The following is a 20219-nucleotide window of genomic DNA, read 5'->3' as shown; positions in this document are numbered from 1 at the left end:
TAGGGTCCTAGTCATTTGATTCCGTTGTACATTTTACTTTAGGGAAACAATAGCCTTAACCGACATAGACCATGTGATGCTAAACATGGAATCCTTTGTCATATAACCTTACAGAGAAAGAAGGTGGTATACCAGCCAAAGTAGAACCAAATGTAACATAACTTTCTAGGTGGATCCACTAGCTAGTATCTAATGGTGGAAACATAGTTATGGATCTTGGAGGTACATGTGAAAACCCTCTTTATGCAAAGATTAGGCATTGTAATTTATCATTTACAGAAACCCTATTTATGCCCATTGAGGCATTGTGGTTATCCACTTCATGAGATTTATGGTGACCTACCTTCCCACCATAGACAGGGATACACACTCATATTCAAGTTCACTCGGTGGTAAGCTAAGTTTCCTTCCTTCAAAACCATTATTATATTTTTACTTTATAAATCATAGGTTTAGGAGTGTCATCCCCTCATATTCTTAACACATAGGTCATAGATGGAAGTTCATCAACCTAAATCATGTAAATAATCCATTTACATGAATATAACATATATAAAGTATCATCTAGTTTAGGGTACACATAAGTACATATTTCAAGGCCCCTCTCCTAACTTAATCTTCACACATGTGTGTGTATAAATATATGTGAGAAAACCTTCACATAACACATTAAGTCACACAAGTTCATACATACATATTCATACATATAGAAACAAAAACTAGAACTATCCTATCAAGGTACACATGTGCAATGCATAGGCAAAGTCCCATACACTTGCCAATACTCGTACACCTATCAAGGCATCCTAGTTTGGAATACATAACATACTTCACATACATATACTTAACATGCATAGTCGTAGACATTAGTGAATATGAGAACAAACTTTCATTTAGACACCATAATCTATACTACTTGTAACATACATGTGAGTGAGTGTGTGTGTACATTGGTAAACATGATGACATAATGGCTATAAATAACATATCGAGGCAGCCACCCTCTTACGACTTTACACTTCCTAGTATAGACCATACAACAGTATCATCCTAAGCATTTGTTCATATATTCATCAATTTTCCTTCAAGTCCATGGTCAACAGACACACATGCGCGCACACACACACACACAGACACACACACTCACACACATACACACACATTTATATATATATATATATATATATATATATATATATATATATTGACAATAAGGTAAACACCGTCACCATAAGTGGACCATACCACACAATGCCATACAAGGCTTCATAAACTATAATCCTATACGGTAAGTAGAAGATATAAGCATTCTTACCTATGTCTCACTCTTTGATCATCATTGATTAATACACCTTTTGAATCAACAGTTCATATATAAGGAAGTATATAAATGTACTTTAGTCATACAAGAAATCATGTACAAGTCGCTACAAGATCATACTATAACATATTACAAGGCATCTCACATGAACTAGGAAGTAGAAGAACATACACCATTAGCCAATTTCTTTTTATATGGATTATATATCATATTTCATGAATCATATCACTCTAAGGCAGTATCTAATCCTACACTTAGTCACAATGAAAACATGCTTAAGCACTTCAAGATCAAGATACTATTGTAGGCATTTAACTATCAATTCAATGTAGAGTAGAGAAAATAGGCCATCTTATCAATTTTACCGAAGTATTGATTATAAATCATATCTTACCAATAAATTACATTCTAGGCAGTAGCTAATGAAATCATACTCTAGGTGAGACACTACTACAATTACCATTAAGGTCGACACAAGCATGCTTCATATAAGGAGTTCATGGAAGGTAAGTTTACATAGGTTAATCCTATTCAAAATATCATGAATTGACCTGTATTGTGTTCATTACTTATAATTCATCCTCATATTTCATTATAGGCATCATCTTTAGACATTAACCATATTCAGTTGATATAACAACTAACCTAACGTCAAGATCACAAGTTACAACTCCATGGACTTGAAGAACCTAGATTAATTCAAAACAAGCCTTCTCTACTTTTGTAATACAAGATTTATATCCACAATTCCACCATGGTATTAACCTAAAACAGTAGTTACAAGATCCACAACATAATCGAGTTCAACATTTTATCATAAAAAAGGGCCATTTTACAGTGAATTCCTAGAATACTAAGCTAGGCATGTTCAACTCTTCATATATCGATCCACATGGATAATTCATCATATAATAATTATAAATTCATGTAAATAAAAGTATATGCAGCCTGTTAATGTAATAGATTAATAACTCAATTGATAGGCAACTGAAGATCACAAATCCCATGCAAGGCTAAATCGTTTTGGTGTTGGAGCGTGAGTTCATCATGCAATTGGATTGAAAACCACTTCCAAATAAGTACATAATCAACAATAAATTCATATTATGCATTTTAAATAAATTTTAAAAAGAACCCATGGCTAAAATGAAGAAGAAGCACTTGATCAAATTCTTTTCTTTGAAAACTTTGAGATTAACTATCTAAATGAAAAGATAACTAGAGATGAAGGACATACATTCCTTTGTCTATCTGAAAATCTATAAAAATTAATGATTCATCCATAGAAAACCCAGATCCAAGCAGTACGTGAGCTTCACCAACAAAGGAGGTTTGAAGGGAAGTATTTTTGGAGGGAAAGGCTTCAATCATGTGAGAGGATTCTAAAATGAGGTGATCACATTTTTGATGACTTATATACACCCAAAAATATATAAACAAACCAATTAGGGTCAGGTTAGTATGTGGGGTAAATTTCCCACTCACCTCTTTAATTAATACAGACTCTGCTTCCAGTTGCATACCACCAACGACGAAGGCACTGACGGGGCGTTTTTCTATCAACGGATAGTGCCTAGCTTCCGTTGGTTGGTACTTAGACAATTTATTGGCTTCAAACCTGCCCAAGTCAAGTGCTAGTTGATGAGACCTGACCAACGGGCCGTTGGTGGAAAAACTGGCCGTTGTTGGGTTCGTCATTGGACAATGCCGAGGCAGTGTCTCAACTAGCGTTGGGTCCCTCTTTTGGGCCTCTTGTGGGTCCCTTTTAGAAGTCGTAACCTAAAATTTCCAATTTTATTACAGCCCTTAACAATTTGTAGACCTTCCACATAAATTTCATTCAAAACAAATTTCATGACTGGAGTCTAGGACCTAGATGAGATCGGCGTCATTGACCTTTTAGAGGTCGCATACAAGCCTAATTATATCATTCTTACTTCATCTAGGTTAATTTTAGTAGAAAATTTGAAACTTTTTATTTCTTATAATGCATAAATGTCATTCTTATTACATTCATAATGTTCACAATCAACCATCTAACATTAAGATTATCAACTGAAAGAATAGTTCAATAGTGCATTAAATGTATAATTGCCAAAATGACACCAATACAATGTCTGAAATAATAACAGAAAGAAACATTAGTGGAACATACTCTAATAGATCAATCCTATAATTAAGCTATAATATAATGGGCAAGCATCCTCGAAAGCATGAGGGTGTACCAAGTACGAATGAGTGCGCCACGTCAACAAAGTTTCTACGTCAACCTGTAGCTCTAGCGACCACCTGTGCCTGCACCTAAAATTATAGAGTTGTATAGGGTTACTACACACTTGTACTAAGTATAGGTATATGCAAGAACACACCAAGGACATGCGTGAGTATGGAAAGTCAAGTCAGTGGACTTGCAAAATTGGGATTAGGAAAGTTGGTGAGCTTTCCAAATTTGGATTAGGAAAGTCATGACATGAGAGTAACATGCATCATCATACCTATCATATTGCACACAACACATTACATCTTGAATATAACACATAATAATATTGCATATAGCACATAAGATTTTCATATCATTCGTTCATATGCCATGAGACCTTGGAATCATGGACTTGACATCAATAATACCCAAAATGAGGGCTCAACATATAGGACCTCAACTAGGGAGCCTTCTTTAGCAAAAACAGAGTCTTCTTCATTCAAACATGCGTACTTCATTTCATTTGTTTCATAGGCTAGTGTAAACACCAGCTATACCTAGGATTTATTTTAAGACTTGCATCGGGTTCGCTTTGCAATGATCAAGAATAACCTAGTGTCATTACTTAAGTTTAGATCACCTCCTAATCATCATATCCTAACACCTTTGGTATCATTCATTTCATTATGTGCATCATTTAAGGCTGGCCTCATTCATTCATTGGGAACTTTAACCTTAACCGACATATATCATGTGAGCATCATGAAATCTAGTGTCTCCCCCACACCGAAAAGGGGTGGAATCACCAGCCAAAGTGACCCAAAACATGCTATTGTACATGGGAATTGAACCCTACCGAATCCCTATATTGGCAGTATAGTTTCAAAGACAAGGAGATATAAGGAGACCCATACCCGGCATGCCAGACAGTCTCATCTCATGAGATTTACGTGAACCTCCTCCCTTCCCGAAAGAAGGCATCACCGCTCATAGCTACTCTATCGGTGCTCAGTATAAAGTTCCATTACATTCAAATCATACGTCATGGAAGCTGGCTTCTAGGATGAGGACGTCATATATTAATAGATGATTTAGCATCGCATCATTAGTGTTAAGTGTGTTATACATTCATTAGAGTGTTCATACAGACTGGTCTCTTCATTAACTTTACACTCTCATAGGTGAGTACGTTTTGGTAACATTTACTTAGGCTTATTTGAGTATGATCTCATCTTTTAAATTATCATCATATCATGTTGTCACCACTTTCATTAACATTATCACATTTTCTCTTTATAATTACTCACCCCTTTTCACGTGAATGTTCATTTCATCATATGCCAATGCACTTAGCCATTTAGTTTGTTTCACACTCTTACTTAACCCTTCTAGGGTTTCATAATTTCATGGTTCATTTCATAATTTTATGGTTCATTTCATCATTGTTCATTTCATCATTTCATTATTCATTTCATCATGTGCCAATACACTTGGCCATTTAGTGTGTTTTACACTCTTACTTAACCCTTTTAGGGTTACATCATTTCATTACATACATCTTATGTTCACTTAATTTTAAACGTATTCTAGAGTTATGGGTCTATACATACAAGCCATGAGGCTTCATTCGTAGTTTATTTAAGTGATTCATATCTTACTAAGTTTATTTGGTACAAGACTTATGCATCTTGTATGTATGCAAAAATCTTGATTTTGATCTAAGTAGGCAACATTATTCTTGTATATTTAATTCACGTATGACATATGTATCAATACGATTTCGGGCAATGGAACCCGGTTTAAAATCCCTTGGACAACACTTTACATTTTTCTTTTTATTTAATTTCAGTCCACATGACATTGGGACCGTAGATCGAGCCCCAACATCAATATTACCTTTTTATTTTGGCCCTTTGAAAATTCTCTTTCTTGTTCGAGAGGTTGTGGGCTCGAACCCCTAGAGACCCTTTTATTTTTTTTTATTTTCCTTGACTATCTTGAGTTGACAATGAGGTTGTGGGATCAAACCCCCACAACCTCACTTTATTTTTCTTGTAATTCTCCTTTACTGGATAGAGGTCGTGGGTTCAATTCCCACTCCTCACATATCTTTTCTCTTTATTTTTGATTCTCCTTTACTGCCTTGAGGCCATGGGTTCAATTTCCACGCCTCACATTTCTTTTCTCATCATTTTTGATTCTCCTTTACTTCCTAGAGGTCGTGGGTTCGATCCCCACGCCTCACATTTATTTTCTTCTCATTTTTCCTTAGTCTTGACCAAGAGGTTGTGGGTTCGAATCCCACTCATCTCATTTCTTATTTTCATACATCATTTTCCAGCCATAAACCATGGTTCGAATCCCCTTCATATGAACATCGCGATGTGCTTAAGTTTGTGCACGTAAAAATACAACCATAATACATCATTTTTTGAGCCTTAAATCCGAGGGCTATGGGCCATAGTTCACTTTTGCACACACTTTAACATAGTTCGGAAAACATGGGTTGTCATTCATACAATTTAAAACATACATTCATGAACATATTAGTCACGAAAACACAACACACGCCTAATATCTACAAGCAAACATACCCAACCTAAGGATCATTGGGAGCTAGTGACAGGGACATGCAATGGGGAACAACCCTAGTTTTCGAAATGAATATTCTGAACCTTAAGGGGTATTTTGGGAAATGGACCAAAAAAGAATAGAAGCCATACCTTTTTACGTTCTAACCTCGACTTGCTGCCCAAGGAACTCCTCCAAACACACGTCCAACACCAAAATTTCAACAAAAAACTTGACGGAAAACCTTCTCTTTGTCTACGTGATTGATTAGTTGTTTGTTTAAAATTTTCTTTTGTGAGTTCTTAAAGTGTGAAGAACTTTGGTTTACCCACTGTTCTTGAAGTTATATGGTAGAGAGAATCGTTTAAAAAAGAGAGATTGAACGTGAGAGTTGAGAGATAGACGTTACAGAGTGGGAGTTTTATTTGGCTTAGGAGTCTAGTTTAGGACTTAGTCAAATAATGTTTTATTATATAAAAATCTGATTTCCCTTTTATTTCCAGTCAGATAATGAATATTAATTATTAATTAATTACATTAATTTGACAACTTAAATAAAAAAAACTTTAATTCATTGCTTCCACCTAGGTTCGAACCCGGGTGGAGCAAGACTTCACTTCAAGAGCCCATTTTCGGCCCTCTCTCTCCAAAATGCCCCCCCCATCTTATTAATTAAATAATTAATTATATATTTAGGGTAATTAAGATACTAGACTTTGCTTGGAAAAAGACAAATTTACCCCTAGACCCTCCAAAACTATGATTTTCCCTTTTTAAGTCCGGTAAAGACTCATTCGAGTAAATCTTTGTATTCGAAAGCCCTACATGGCTGGATCAAACCTTTCCTATATCAACTAACTCCAAAAGTTAGTTGGCTTTGCTGTCGTAAGGGTTCCGAGGTCCGGTTCTATGCGCATCAATCTGTGTAAACCCTGGTCTAATCGTAGGGATTCTAGACACATTAACCATTACTTATGATATCCATTGTTAGGGTTGTTACATTATCTCCCATTAGGAACATTCGTTCCCCAATGACACTACTAATTATTTTGCGTAATTCCAAACAAATCATAGCATAGTTACTATACACAATCAAGCAATAACAACAAAGAATGGAGAGATAAGGAAACCTAGACTTAACGGAGTTTAACCTCAAGAGATGAAAAGATGAGGGTAGAGGGACCTCATATCAGCCTCGGCATCCCACATAACCTCCTCAACAAGATGATTCCTCTACAATACCTTCACTGTGGCAATCTTTTTGTTCCTCAGCCGCTTGACCTGTCTGTCTAAGATCTCAACAGGTACCTCCTCGTAGGACAAGTCTTCATCGAACCCCAAACCTTCCATATGTAGAATCAATGCTGGATCACCTAGGCACTTCTTTAACATAGAGACATGAAAGACTAGATGAACAGAAGCTAGCTCCGCACGCAATGCCAACTAATAGGACACCTCACCCACATGCTATAGGATCTGATATGGCCCGAAATACCTCGGACTCAACTTCCCCTTCCTGCCAAACCTCATCACCCCCATCATAGGTGATATCTTCAAATAGAACTGTTCATTAACATCAAACACTAAGGGCTATTTTCTATTGTCTGCATAAGACTTCTGCCGACTATAAGTAGTAGCCAATCTGTTCCTAATCACCCTGACCTTCTCTAAGGCCTCATGAGTGATCTATTGACCCAAAATGGATGACTCTCCAACCTCGAACCACTCAACTGGAGACCTACACCTTCTACCATACAGTGCCTCAAATGGTGACATCCCAATGCTGGAGTGATAACTATTATTATATGAGAACTCTATCAAAGGCAAATGGTCATCCCAACTACCCTTGAAAGCAATCACGCACTCCCTCAATATGTCCTCCAATTTCTGAATGGTAAGCTTTGCCTACCCATCAGTTTGAGTATGAAAGGCAGTACTAGGCTTCACCTGCGTGCCTAAGCTCTTCTGGAAGGATCTCCAGAAATGTGAAGTGAATTGAGCCCCTCCATCTGAAATGATAGACAAAGGAATCCCATGCCATCTCACAATTTCATCAATGTAGAGTTTCACATAATCCTCGGCTTCGTAAGTACACTTCATAGGAATAAAGTGGGCAGACTTAGTCATCTTATCCACAATAACCCGTATAGAGTCATGCTGTCTCCTAGTCTTTGGAAGACCAATCACGAAGTCCATATAAATGACCTCCCATTTCCAAGGCGGAACCTTAATAATCTTAGTAATACCGCCAGGCTTAAGATGTTTTTCTTTTACCTATTGACAATTAGGACCTTTGGCCATATAATCTGCAATGTCCTTTTTCATGCCATTCCACCAATAGATCTGCTTAAGATCATGATACATCTTGGTGGAACATGGATGTATGGAATATCTGGAACCATGGCCCTCTGCAATGATCCTGGTTTATAAATCATCCACATCTGGTACACACAGCCTGTCCTGGTACCTAAGTACGCCGTTATCTCCCAAAGCAAAAGACTCATTCATCTTAGTCAACACTGAGTCCTTTAGCTCCATCAACACAAGATCAAGATGTTGACCCTCCTTGACTTCAACTACTAAGGATGAATCAGAACTAGGATGAACTAAAATACCCCCACTAGAAGAGTCAACCAACCGCTTACACAGTCTGACCAGTCTATGTATATCTTTCACCGATTCCTTCTTCCCATCCTCAAGGTGGGAAGTACTTCCCATGCTCATCCTGCTCAAAGCATCAGCTACAACATTACCTTTACCTAGATGGTAGTGGAAATTCATGTCATAGTCCTTTAACAGCTCCAACCATCTTAGCTGACGTAGATTCAACTCTCTTTGTGTGAACACGTATTAGAGACTCTTGTGGTCTGTGAATATATCCACATGCACCCCATACAAGTAGTGACTCCACAACTTTAGTGAAAACACAACAGCTGCCAACTCCAGGTGATGAGTGGGATTAATTCTTCTCATGAACCCTGAGTTGTCTGGACGCATAAGCTATCACCTTACCACTATGCATAAGAAAACAACCCAAACCAACGCTAGATGCATCACAATACACAGTTTAATTTTCTCTACACTTTGGCAAAGTAAGCACCAGGGCTGAAGTGAGTCTATTCTTGAGCTCCTGGAAACTCTTCTCATAATCCTCCATCCATTCAAACTTGGCCTTCTTATTAGTCAAAGCTATCAGTGAGGCAGCATTGGAAAAAAACCCTCCACGAATCTGCAATTATAACCAGCCAATCCCAAGAAGCTACAAATATAGTAAGAGGTTTTGGCAAGTTCTTAAAACCCTCAGTCTTCCTAGGATCTACCTCCACACCTTTGTCGGACACAACATGACCCTAGAAGGTCAATTATCTAAGCTAGAATTCACAGTTGCTAAATTTGGCATACAGATGATGTTTTTAAAGTACCTGCAATGTTAGTCTCAGATATTGTTCATGCTCTTCCTTGGTCTTAGAGTAGATGAGAATGTCATCAATGAATACTATGAAGAAAGAGTCAAGGTATTCATAGAATACTCTATTTATGAGATCCATAAATGCAGCAGTTGCATTTTGAGACCAAATGACATAACTAAAAACTCGTATTGACCATAATGGGTACGAAAGGCTGTCTTTGGAACATATTCGTCCCTAACCCTCAGCTGATGGTACCCTAAACGAAGATCAATCTTCGAGAAGAAACTATACCTTGGAGTTGGTTGAACAAGTCATATATTCTGGGAAGTGGACAATTATTCTCTATAGTGACTTTGTTGAGCTGCCGACAATCGATACACATTCAAAAGTTTCAATCTTTCTTCTTTACAAACAACACCGGAGTGACCCAGGGGTATATGCTCAGACAAATGAAACCCTTATCAGTGAGATCTTTTAACTGCAGCTTCAACTCTTTGAGTTCTGCTGGAGCCATTCTATAAGGAGGAATTGAAATTGGTTTAGTATCAGGTTCTAAGACAATAACAAAGTCAATCTCTCGAGGGGGAGGGACTCCAGACAAATCATGAAGAAATACATCTAGGAACTCATAACTACAAGCACTGAGTCTATGGAAGGAATGTCATGGTCTAAATAATTAACACTCACAAGATTAGACAACTACCCCTTGGACACCATTTCATTGGCCATAAGGTTAGAAATCAAAAGGATAGGACGACTTGAGTTGTACCCTTTCCAGACTAGCTCTTCTTCAATAGGGAAACCTAATATCACCACTCTAGTATGACAGTCAAAGCAAGCATAACAACTCTGAAGCCAGTCCATGCATGGAATAACATCAAAATCATGCATTGGTAACTCAACCAAGTCTGCAAAAATAGTCTTACCACATACAACTATTGGGCAATCTTTGTATACTCTATCAGTTCTTACGTTTTCTCCTAAAGGTGTACGAAACACTATAGGATCATGCAGAACATTTGGAAATGTCTCAAGAGTGAGAGCAAAAAAATGAGTTACAAAGGAAATCATAGACCCCAGATCAAGTAAAGAATAAACAGAAGTTGAGAATAGTTGCAGCACACCTGTGACCATATGAACAAACTTCTCGTGCTCCTTCCTACACTTCAGGGCGTAAATCATGTTACTATTAGGAGGCTTGGCTACTAATGCATCCTATGGATTAATCATAGAATGAGAATTACCTCCAGCTTGACCACTTTTTTGTGGGCAGTCCTTAACTATGTGCCCGCTCTTACCGCAACCAAGGCAGACATTAGTGCCCTGTCTACACTCTCCAGTGTGAGCACGACCACACATAGCACAATCCTTTATGGGAGGCTGCATCTCACCTCCATTGACCTTTCTGGTCTCGGGTTTGCCTCCTCTAGGTGCTGTACTCCTTTGCGAGTTAGATTTCCCTGAACTCTGTTGCTCCTTTTTGAACCTGGGCTGCTCACAGAAGCCAAAATTGCTTCTGTGGTCTCCATGGCGGGGACCTGCCTGATCTTGAGGCTTAGGCCTATTAGCATCACGAACGCCCCTCTTCTTGTGGCTTTCCTCTACCTTCTAGACATTCACCATCAACCTTGAGAGGTCCATGTTATCATGGAGCATCGCAGACCAACATTCCTTATCCAGATATCTGTTGATTCATGTGAGGAACCTGCTCATCTCATCCCTGCTGTTAGATACAAGGGAAGTAGCATACCTTGAAAACTTTACAAACTTCAGGGAATACTCTCTACCTAACATAGATCCCTGCTTAAGGTTTATAAAATCCTCATACTTGGCCTCCCTCATCTCTTTGGGAAAGAACCTATGCAGAAAGGCTGTCTTAAACATCTCCCAAGTGATCGGAACTCCACCCAAAACTCGTCTATCTTGCCATATCTTGCACCAAGTCTGTGCAACATCTTTGAGTTGATAGGAAGCCAACTCTGCTTTCTCAGTATCTGTGGCCCCCATAGCCACCAAGATCTTATGCACTGCATCCACAAACTCCTAAGGATCCTCCGAAGTCTTAGACCATGTGAAAATAAGAGGATTCATTCTCGTAAAGTCTATCAGCCTGTCAGCCATATTGCAAACTGGTGGGTTCTCCCTCTGAACATTCTTCCGGTTGACCTGGTCAGTCATGGCATGGTCCTGCATAGTGATGTCCTTTGCCATCTGGGCAAGAGATTCCCTCACCTCAGCATCATTCAACCCAGTAAGGTTAACTGACGTAGCCACTCCTTCGACTGGATCCTAGGGTGGAACCTGATTGTCCCCACCAGCTGATCCTCCTTTCCTCTGACCTTGGCTCTCCTAGTATTCATTTTCTGAAAAACAATAAGGATTGATTTTAGTCACACTCATAACATCAAGAAATCAGATATTAGGAAAAGGCATAATGAGATAAGAAGAAGAGAAATTTTCTACGAATCATGCAGTCTCTAATTCAGGATAGTGGTGCATTTCACTACCATGACTTAGAAACTACTCAATGTGGTTGATGTGAACTTATTATCCTCGGAATTTAACCTAGCGCTCTGATACCAATTTTTTCATTACCGGAGTCTAGGCCCTAGACGAGAGAGGCGTCGTTGACCTCTCACAGGTCGCAGACAAGCCTACTTACGTCATTCTTACTTCATCTAGGTTAATTTAAGCAGAAAATTTCAAAATTTTTGTTTATTATATATGCATAAATGTCATTCTACTTACATTTATAATGTTCATAATCAACCATCTAACATTAAGATTATCAACTGAAAGAAATAATTCAATACTGCATTAAATGTATAATTGCCAAAATGGCACCAATATAATGTCTGAAATAAAAACGGAAAAAAACACTAGTGGAAAATACTCCACTATATCATTTCTATAACTAAGCTAGAATATAATGGGCAAGAATCCTCGAAAGCATGAAGGCCTACCAAATCCGAATGAATTCTCCACGTCCAGATAGTTTTAGCACAACCTGTAGCTCTAGCTTCCACCTGTGCCTGCACCGAAAATTGTAGAGTTGTATAAGGTTAGTACACACTTGTACTAAGTATGGGTATATTTAAGCACACACCAAGGACATCGATGAGTAAGAATAACTCCTTCCTAATAACATGATTATGGAAAATCAAGTCAGTGGACTTGTCAAATTGGGATTAGGAAAGTTTGTGAGCTTTACAAATTTGGATTAGGAAAGTCATGCCATTAGAGTAACATCAATCATCATACTTATCCATTGCACACAACACATAACATCTTGCACATAACACATATTCATCTTGCATATAACACATAAAATTTTTCATATCATTCGTTCATATGCCATGAGACCTTGGAATCATGGACTTGTCATCAAGACTACCCAAAATGAGGGATCAATATATGGGACCTCAACTAGGGAGAATTCTTTCACAAACACAGAGTCTGCTTCATTCACTCATACGTACTTCATTTCATTTCTTTCATAGGGTAGTGTAAACACCATCTATACCTAGGATGTAGTTATGACTTTCATCGGGTTCTCAGTGCAATGATCAAGCATGACCTAGTGTCATTACTTAAGTCTTTATCACCTCCTGATCATCCTATCCTAACAACTTTGGTACATTCATTTCATTTTGTGCATCATTTGAGACTGGACTCATTCATACATTGAGAACTTTAACTGTAAACGACATATATCATCTCCCCCACACCAAAAAGTGGTGGAACACCAGCCAAAGTGATCCAAAACATGCTAGCGTACATGGGAATTGAACCCTGCCAGATCCCTCTATTGGCAGTATAAGTTCAAAGACAAGGAAATATAAGGAGACCATACCCAGCATGACAAATAGTCTTATATCATGAGAGTTACGTGAACCTACGCCCTTCCTGAAAGAAGGCATCACCACTAATAGCTAGTCTATCGGTGCTCAGTATAAAGTTCTATTACACTCAACTCATACATCATGGAAGCTGGCTTCTAGTATGAGGACATCATACATCAATAGATGGTTTCTCATCTCATCATTAATATTAAGTGTGTTGATCTAAATACTTTCATTGGAGTGCTCTTAGAGACTCGTCTCTTCATTAACTTTATGCTCTCATAGGTGAGTATGTTTTAGTAACATTTACTTAGGCTTATTTGAGATTGGTCTCATCTTTTACTTAGGCTATTCATAATTACTCACCCCTTTTTATGTGAATGTTCATTTCATCATATGCCAATGCACTTGGCCATTTAGTGTGTTTCACACACTTACTTAACCCTTCAAGGGTTTCGTAATTTCATGGTTCATTTCATCATTTCATTGTTCATTTCATCATTTCATTATTCATTTCATCATGTGCCAATGCATTTGGCTATTTAGTATGTTTTACACTCTTACTTAACCCTTCTAGGGTTACATCATTTCATTACATACATCTTAGGTTCACTTATTTTTAAACGTATTCTAGACTTTTGGGTTTATACATACAAGCCATGAGGCTTCATTCATAGTTCATTTAAGTGATCCATATCTTCCCAAGATTATGTGGTACAAGACTTATGCATCTTGTATGTATACCAAGATCTCGATTTCGATCTATGTAGGCAGCATTATTCTTTACTATTTAATTCACGTATGACTTATGAATCAATATGGAATTTGGGCAATAAAACCCGATTTCAAATCCCTTGGACAACACTTTACATTTTTCTTTTTATTTAATTTCAGTCCACATGACATTGGGACCCTAGACATTACCTTTTTATTTCTATCATTTGAACATTCTCTTTCTTGGCCGAGGGGTTGTGGGTTTAAACCCCCAAAACCTCTTCTTCTTTTTTTCCTTGACTATCTCGAGTTAACCATGAGGTTGTGGGATCAAACACCCACAACCTCACTTTATTTTTCTTCTCATTCTCCTTTACTGGATAGAGTTCGTGGGTTCGATTCCCACTCCTCACATTTCTTTTCTCTTCATTTTTGATTCTCCTTTACTGCCTAGAGGTCGTGGGTTCGATCCCCATGCCTCACATTTATTTTCTTCTCATTTTTTCTTAAGATGGACCAAAAGGTTTTGGGTTCTAATCCCACTCATTTCATTTCTTATTTTCATTCATCATTTTCCATCCGAAAACCATGGTTTGAATCCCCTTCACCACATTCATTTTTACTTCTTTATAGGGATGATGAGAGTTCATAAGAGCCCGAATTTAGATAGGTGAAAGATCTATAATTTTTAACATGGTGAGGTCACAGGTTCGACCCTCAGTGACCTCACTTCTTTTTCTTCATTTTTCATAACACTTTCCCACAATTTTAACTTCACCAAAATTCATCAATTGTGGCTTGAATTTTTGTAAATTTTTTCAGCATCTTTTTCAACAAGTTACACACTAGTTCTTAGGGAAACTTCATGGTTCGTTTATAACATTTTAGGTGCATTTTCATTGATTCTTTTAGCCAAGAGTTTCTCACTCAATTCAGCTACATAACATTTTATACGGACATCACGATTCACTTAAGTTTGTGCACGTAAAAATGCATCCATAGTACATCATTTTTTTGAGCCATGAACCCGAAGGCTATGGGCCATAGTTCACTTTTGCACACACTTTCACATAGTTCGGAAAACATGGGTTGTCATTCATACAATTTCAAACATACATTACTGAAAGTATTCGTCATGAAAACACAAGACACGCCTAATATCTACCAGCAAACATACCCAACCTAAGAATACTTGGGAGCTTGTGACAGGGACATGCAATGGCGAACAACCCTAGTTTTCAGATTGAATATTTTGAACCATAAGGGGTCTCTTTGGAAAGGGACCAAGAGATAAGAGAACCCGTACCTTTTTGAGTTCAAACCTCGACTTGCTGCCCAAAGAACTCCTCAAAACACACGTCCAACACAAAAAGTTCAACACCAAACTCGATGGAAAACCTTCTCTTTGCCTACGTGATTGATTAGTTGTTTGTTTAAAATGTTCGTTTGTGAGTTCTTCAAGTGTGAAGAAATTTGGTTTACCTACTTTTCTTGAAGTTATTTGGCAGAGAGATATAGAAGTGAGAGAGCGGGAGTTTTATTAGGCATAGGAGTCTAGTTTAGGACTTAGTCAAATACGGTTTTATTAAATAAAAATCTAATTTCCCTTTTATTTTGATTAAGCTAATGAATAATAATTATCAATTAATTACATTAATTTAACAACTTAAATAAAAACAACTTTAATTCATTGCTTCCACCTAGGTTTGAACCCTGGTGGAGCAAGACTTCACGTCGGAGCCCATTTTCGGCCCTCTCTCCCCAAAATGCCACTCCACATTATTAATTAAATAATTAAGTATATATTTAGGGTAATTACGATACTACCCTTAGCCTGGAAAAAGACCATCTTACCCCTAGACCCTCCAAAACTATGATTTTCCTTTTTTATGTCCGGTAAAGACTCATTCAAGTAAATCTTCGTATTTGAGAGCCCTACATGGCTGGACCCAACCTTTCCTAGCTCAAATAACTCATTTTAGGGGTCTTACAATATCCCTCACTTGGGAAAATTCATCCTCGAATGACACTTAGCATGCTTTAGTCATAACAAGGACTTTCAATGCATCATAGAGAAGTTTATCACATTTATAAATCATCAAATAATTTTAGCACTCAATGCACACAAGCAAGTAAAACTTCCATGCACTCACTCTTTAATGCATCAAACACAAAGTCTCTTATCATGTTCATAAGAGGAACATCAATTCTCCTAATCATCACTTTGTCATTACACTCTAATTCATTAAGATCTCATATTGCAACTACTTTAGTCACACTTAGGAAGATTTCAAAAAACACTTAAGAATAATTAGACACTCATACTTCAATGCACATAGACTTGAGTTAATTGGATCACCAAAGATCTTCATTAGTTAGACCTAGTGCCATGAAGGTTATACTCTACCATACCATGTTTAGTGGTGTCCATGGAGGAACGTCCTTCTCCTCAACACACTTACATGTATCATGAGTTCACACCTAAGCAAATTACAATGCCAATTTCCTCTTGAAATGAGAAATTCTCAACTTTTAAACCAAGGCATGCTCATGTTTCCTTCCTAGTGAAGTCCGAGTGGTAAGTCACACAAAGCACATCACAACAAATAGGAAGTAATTTCACAAAATTTTAATTTCTAACATACTACTCACCTTCACAGTAAGCATATTTTGAGGAGAATAACACAAATCATAGGCACACACATTAACACTTAGCTAAACATGCTTTCCTCTTTTAACAGTGAGCCCACAATTATGCATTCCAAATCATACAAACCACATAATTTTCAAAAGGCTCAACATATTCATTTTAAAGAGACCCAACTTTTCATTATAAGGATAAACATTACACCTCACATGTGACTACTACCATGATTCTGATCTTATCCCATGAAGTCAAATGCACAACTAGCATATCAATATGAAAATCAACATGAGAAAACATGGATTTTATGAAAAAATTGTTTTGTTCTTTCATGCACTTTGGGATCTTAAAGTACCCTGAAGGTAATGTCAATCAATACATACCAACCATATAAAGGTCATGCAATTCATACTTTATGCAAAACTATTTTCATGAACAAGTTTACTACAAATTCATTAGATTCAAGATCAAGTAAGAATAGAAGGTCTAGGTAGAAAATGTCTACAACTTTACTACTCCATCACCATCCCCCACATAGAGTAGACCCAATTAAGAGCAACTTAACCCAGTCTTAAGAGGATCTTAACCAAACAACCTTCATTTTTATCACCTAAAAGTGATTACAACTTTAGAAGGAATTTTTAGTAAGTCAACATAGGAACACTAAGGTATTCTAAACCTTATTACCTAGGCAATATATCCTCCAATTATCAAGTTAGGTCATCTCGTTCAACCACATAAGTTCTTTTACAATACAATAGACACCAGGGTCATACATCATTAGGGGAAACAACCAAGAGACTTACTCATAAGGACTCTTTCTTTTCTTTCAACATTAGGTCAATCAAACCCACATCATCACCCTACATAAATAAGAGTACTACCCTCAATTCTAAGGATCTATTAATTCCAAAACATCAAGGGACTCACAACACAATAAGAAGTTAGAAATAAATATACGACTCATCTGCTATAAGACTCTCATTCTTTTATTCCAAATAGAAAATATCCTTTTTACATTCATTATCATGCTCATATGCATCAATTCTGTTACAACCCGCAAATACACTATAGATGTTTGAGTGTCCTTGTGTCATCACACGACAAATGAGACTTCAAGAAGTCTCATCTAAGACTCTCTATCATTCATTGCATAATAAGTATACTAAAATAGGTAAGAATTTAAAAATTTCTTCACGCACGAAGAACTCTTTCATAAACATTACACAAGCAGAAGACTTTCATTTAAAACATTAAATCTTTACACATCTATTTGAACCGTCTACGCTTTAGAGTATACAACACTTGGGACTAATCCCATACAAGACAAAAAAATAAAGACTATGACATAAAGGACATGGATATTTTCCTCGAATCTATGAAGACTCACTAATACTTCATTTTCAAGCCTTAGAAACCTATCCATCCTCAATGGCACATCAACACTTCCAATTCCCTACACTTTTGTCAATAAGGGATAAGAAGGGGTTAACAGATTAGATGTACTAAGTATTAAAACCATGCAAAAACAATGAAAAAGGGACATTTAGTAAATAACATGCTTTTAATGAATTTTGATTAAAACATCATACTATAAGCATAAGAACAACACTTAACAACTTAGAAACACATAAGAAATCATTTAAGAAAAATATCATAATATTAGTGTCACTTTATAGTAACTCTATTCACTATTATAGTGAAGTCCCTTCACTGTACAGTGAAGTTGATTATCTTCACCTTAGACATCTTCTAGCATATAATAATCCAACTTAAAGTAATCCTAAGAGTCACTTAAGCAACACAAAGAGAGACCGCCCATAAAACCTCCTTATGCATGCCTAAATTATCTTCAAGACTACTTACAATGAGTCACATACACACTTGGAAGACATCAAACATGTAAACATATAGATAATTTGACATTTCCTCATCAAAGGCTATCAAAAGACTTACTTAAGTAGATTAAGAAGATAACGTTCATGATTCACCTCTTAAAGACTACCCAAATAATCCTTAAGACGTGTTGGATCATGTCCACATAAATAATCATCTTCCTAAAATCTAGGTAAGATAAGATATAACCATTCCCATGCCCACTTCGTTCCTTAACTAGACAACCCTTAACTACCTACATACGTACTTATTCATTTTACATACTTTCTTAACTTAAGTCGTTACATTTATTAGTTCATTTAAAATTCATTCACCACATGTAGGACAGTCAAGTAATGGCCTTGGATAAGACCTAGGGACTCCAACTAACATCTTCAAAGCCTATTATGCATTGTCTAGATAGCGTCCCATACCACCACGGAAACTTCATTGAACTTCTCTAATTCTAATAAGTATCCCATATAATGAGAAAAGGAAATAACCAACATAGACCATGATATCTAGATATGGAATCTACAGTTCTAACCTACTCCGATGAGGGTGTTCTATTTGCCAAGGGTAGAACTTGGACACATCCCATGTAGGCACATGGTTAAGAAATATGAGGGGATTTTATGCACTCTAGTTTCATTCTCAAGTCGAGCTACATCGTACTCTACTCTCCTTGACAAGTAGATCTACTTCCCATGGCACAATCACTCGATGTTAGCCTTTGTTCTCATAGAGTAATTGACACTAAAGAATCACATGAAGAGGTTCCTTATCTAGTTCATAACCCAATCGCATTCAACCTACCTAAAAGGTCCACTAGGGCTACCTTTCAATGGCGACTAAAATAGCTCATCATGACTTTCCTAAGGATGATATGATGCCATTCCATCCAATCAACCCTAAGTCATCATCCTTTACATAAAGGATTACGTCTCTTCAACATCAAATTAATAACGTAACATTTTCCATGTACATGACCTTTTTAACATCATGTACGGTATCACATATCATTCGTTAATACATTAAAAGGGTGCACTAAGCCTACCTAGTCAATACATCTCATATTCACATATCATTAATACATGTATCAAGTAAGGGATACAAGTATACCAAAACAAGATACAACATTCTTTACTTTATTACATATAACATATTCTATTTTAAGCACTTATGAATGACCCTCATCATCTTTATGTAATCCTATACATTACTATATCATCATCAATATAACCATCACAACTCATATACTCAAGTAGGAACAAGCATGTATCAACATCTAAGATTACACATATAAGAACATAGTCATAATCCATATGATCTCCTAATATACATAGAAAGAACACATACTTTAACATTACTTCACATGTAGATATATATGCTCATAATTCACATAAATAAACTACACAAATCATCATAATACTCCAAATAGTGCTGACAAGGACATGATCATCATATTGCATAAAGTAACGCCAACAAGGCCACATTAATTCACATAGCACCTCCACCATAAGTGGACCATCCAGATCACAACATAATTGAAGTCTAAGTAACATAAAATAAAATGAATTAGGGCAGCATACCCCCACTCCATCTTACCACTTCGATTTCCAGGCTAAATCAACCATCATAA

The 20219-nt window shown here is 36.9% G+C and overlaps 1 protein-coding gene across 1 annotated transcript; it reads right to left on the bottom strand.

Annotated features, from left to right (window-relative positions):
* Positions 1-8516: 8516 nt before the first annotated feature.
* LOC138347571 (uncharacterized) lies at positions 8517-11509 on the bottom strand. The gene is made up of 7 exons (XM_069295868.1): positions 11267-11509; positions 10747-11110; positions 10272-10410; positions 9959-10149; positions 9515-9588; positions 9174-9321; positions 8517-8851 (listed from the first exon to the last, which is right to left on the bottom strand). Exons 1-7 carry the CDS (start codon positions 11507-11509, stop codon positions 8517-8519), a joined length of 1494 nt encoding a protein of 497 aa, XP_069151969.1.
* Between the last annotated feature and the right edge of the window lie 8710 nt (positions 11510-20219).

The sequence above is a fragment of the Solanum lycopersicum genome, chromosome 3, assembly GCF_036512215.1.
Source record: "Solanum lycopersicum chromosome 3, SLM_r2.1".
Classification (NCBI taxonomy): domain Eukaryota; kingdom Viridiplantae; phylum Streptophyta; class Magnoliopsida; order Solanales; family Solanaceae; genus Solanum; species Solanum lycopersicum.
The sequence above is the reverse complement of the archived record's forward strand: the minus strand, read 5'-3'. Positions and strand labels throughout refer to the sequence as shown.

Bases quoted from the DNA above. Each gene is read 5' to 3' on its own strand.
- LOC138347571 (XM_069295868.1), bottom strand. From the start codon at position 11,509: ATGGGGGCCACAGATACTGAGAAAGCAGAGTTGGCTTCCTATCAACTC. The intron at 9,322-9,514 runs GTACTTTAAAAA...TTATAATTGCAG, and splicing joins ATCTGAGACTAACATTGCAG to ATTCGTGGAGGGTTTTTTTC. The intron at 8,852-9,173 runs GTAGAGAAAATT...ACTACCATCTAG, and splicing joins GGTGCTTACTTTGCCAAAGT to GTAAAGGTAATGTTGTAGCT.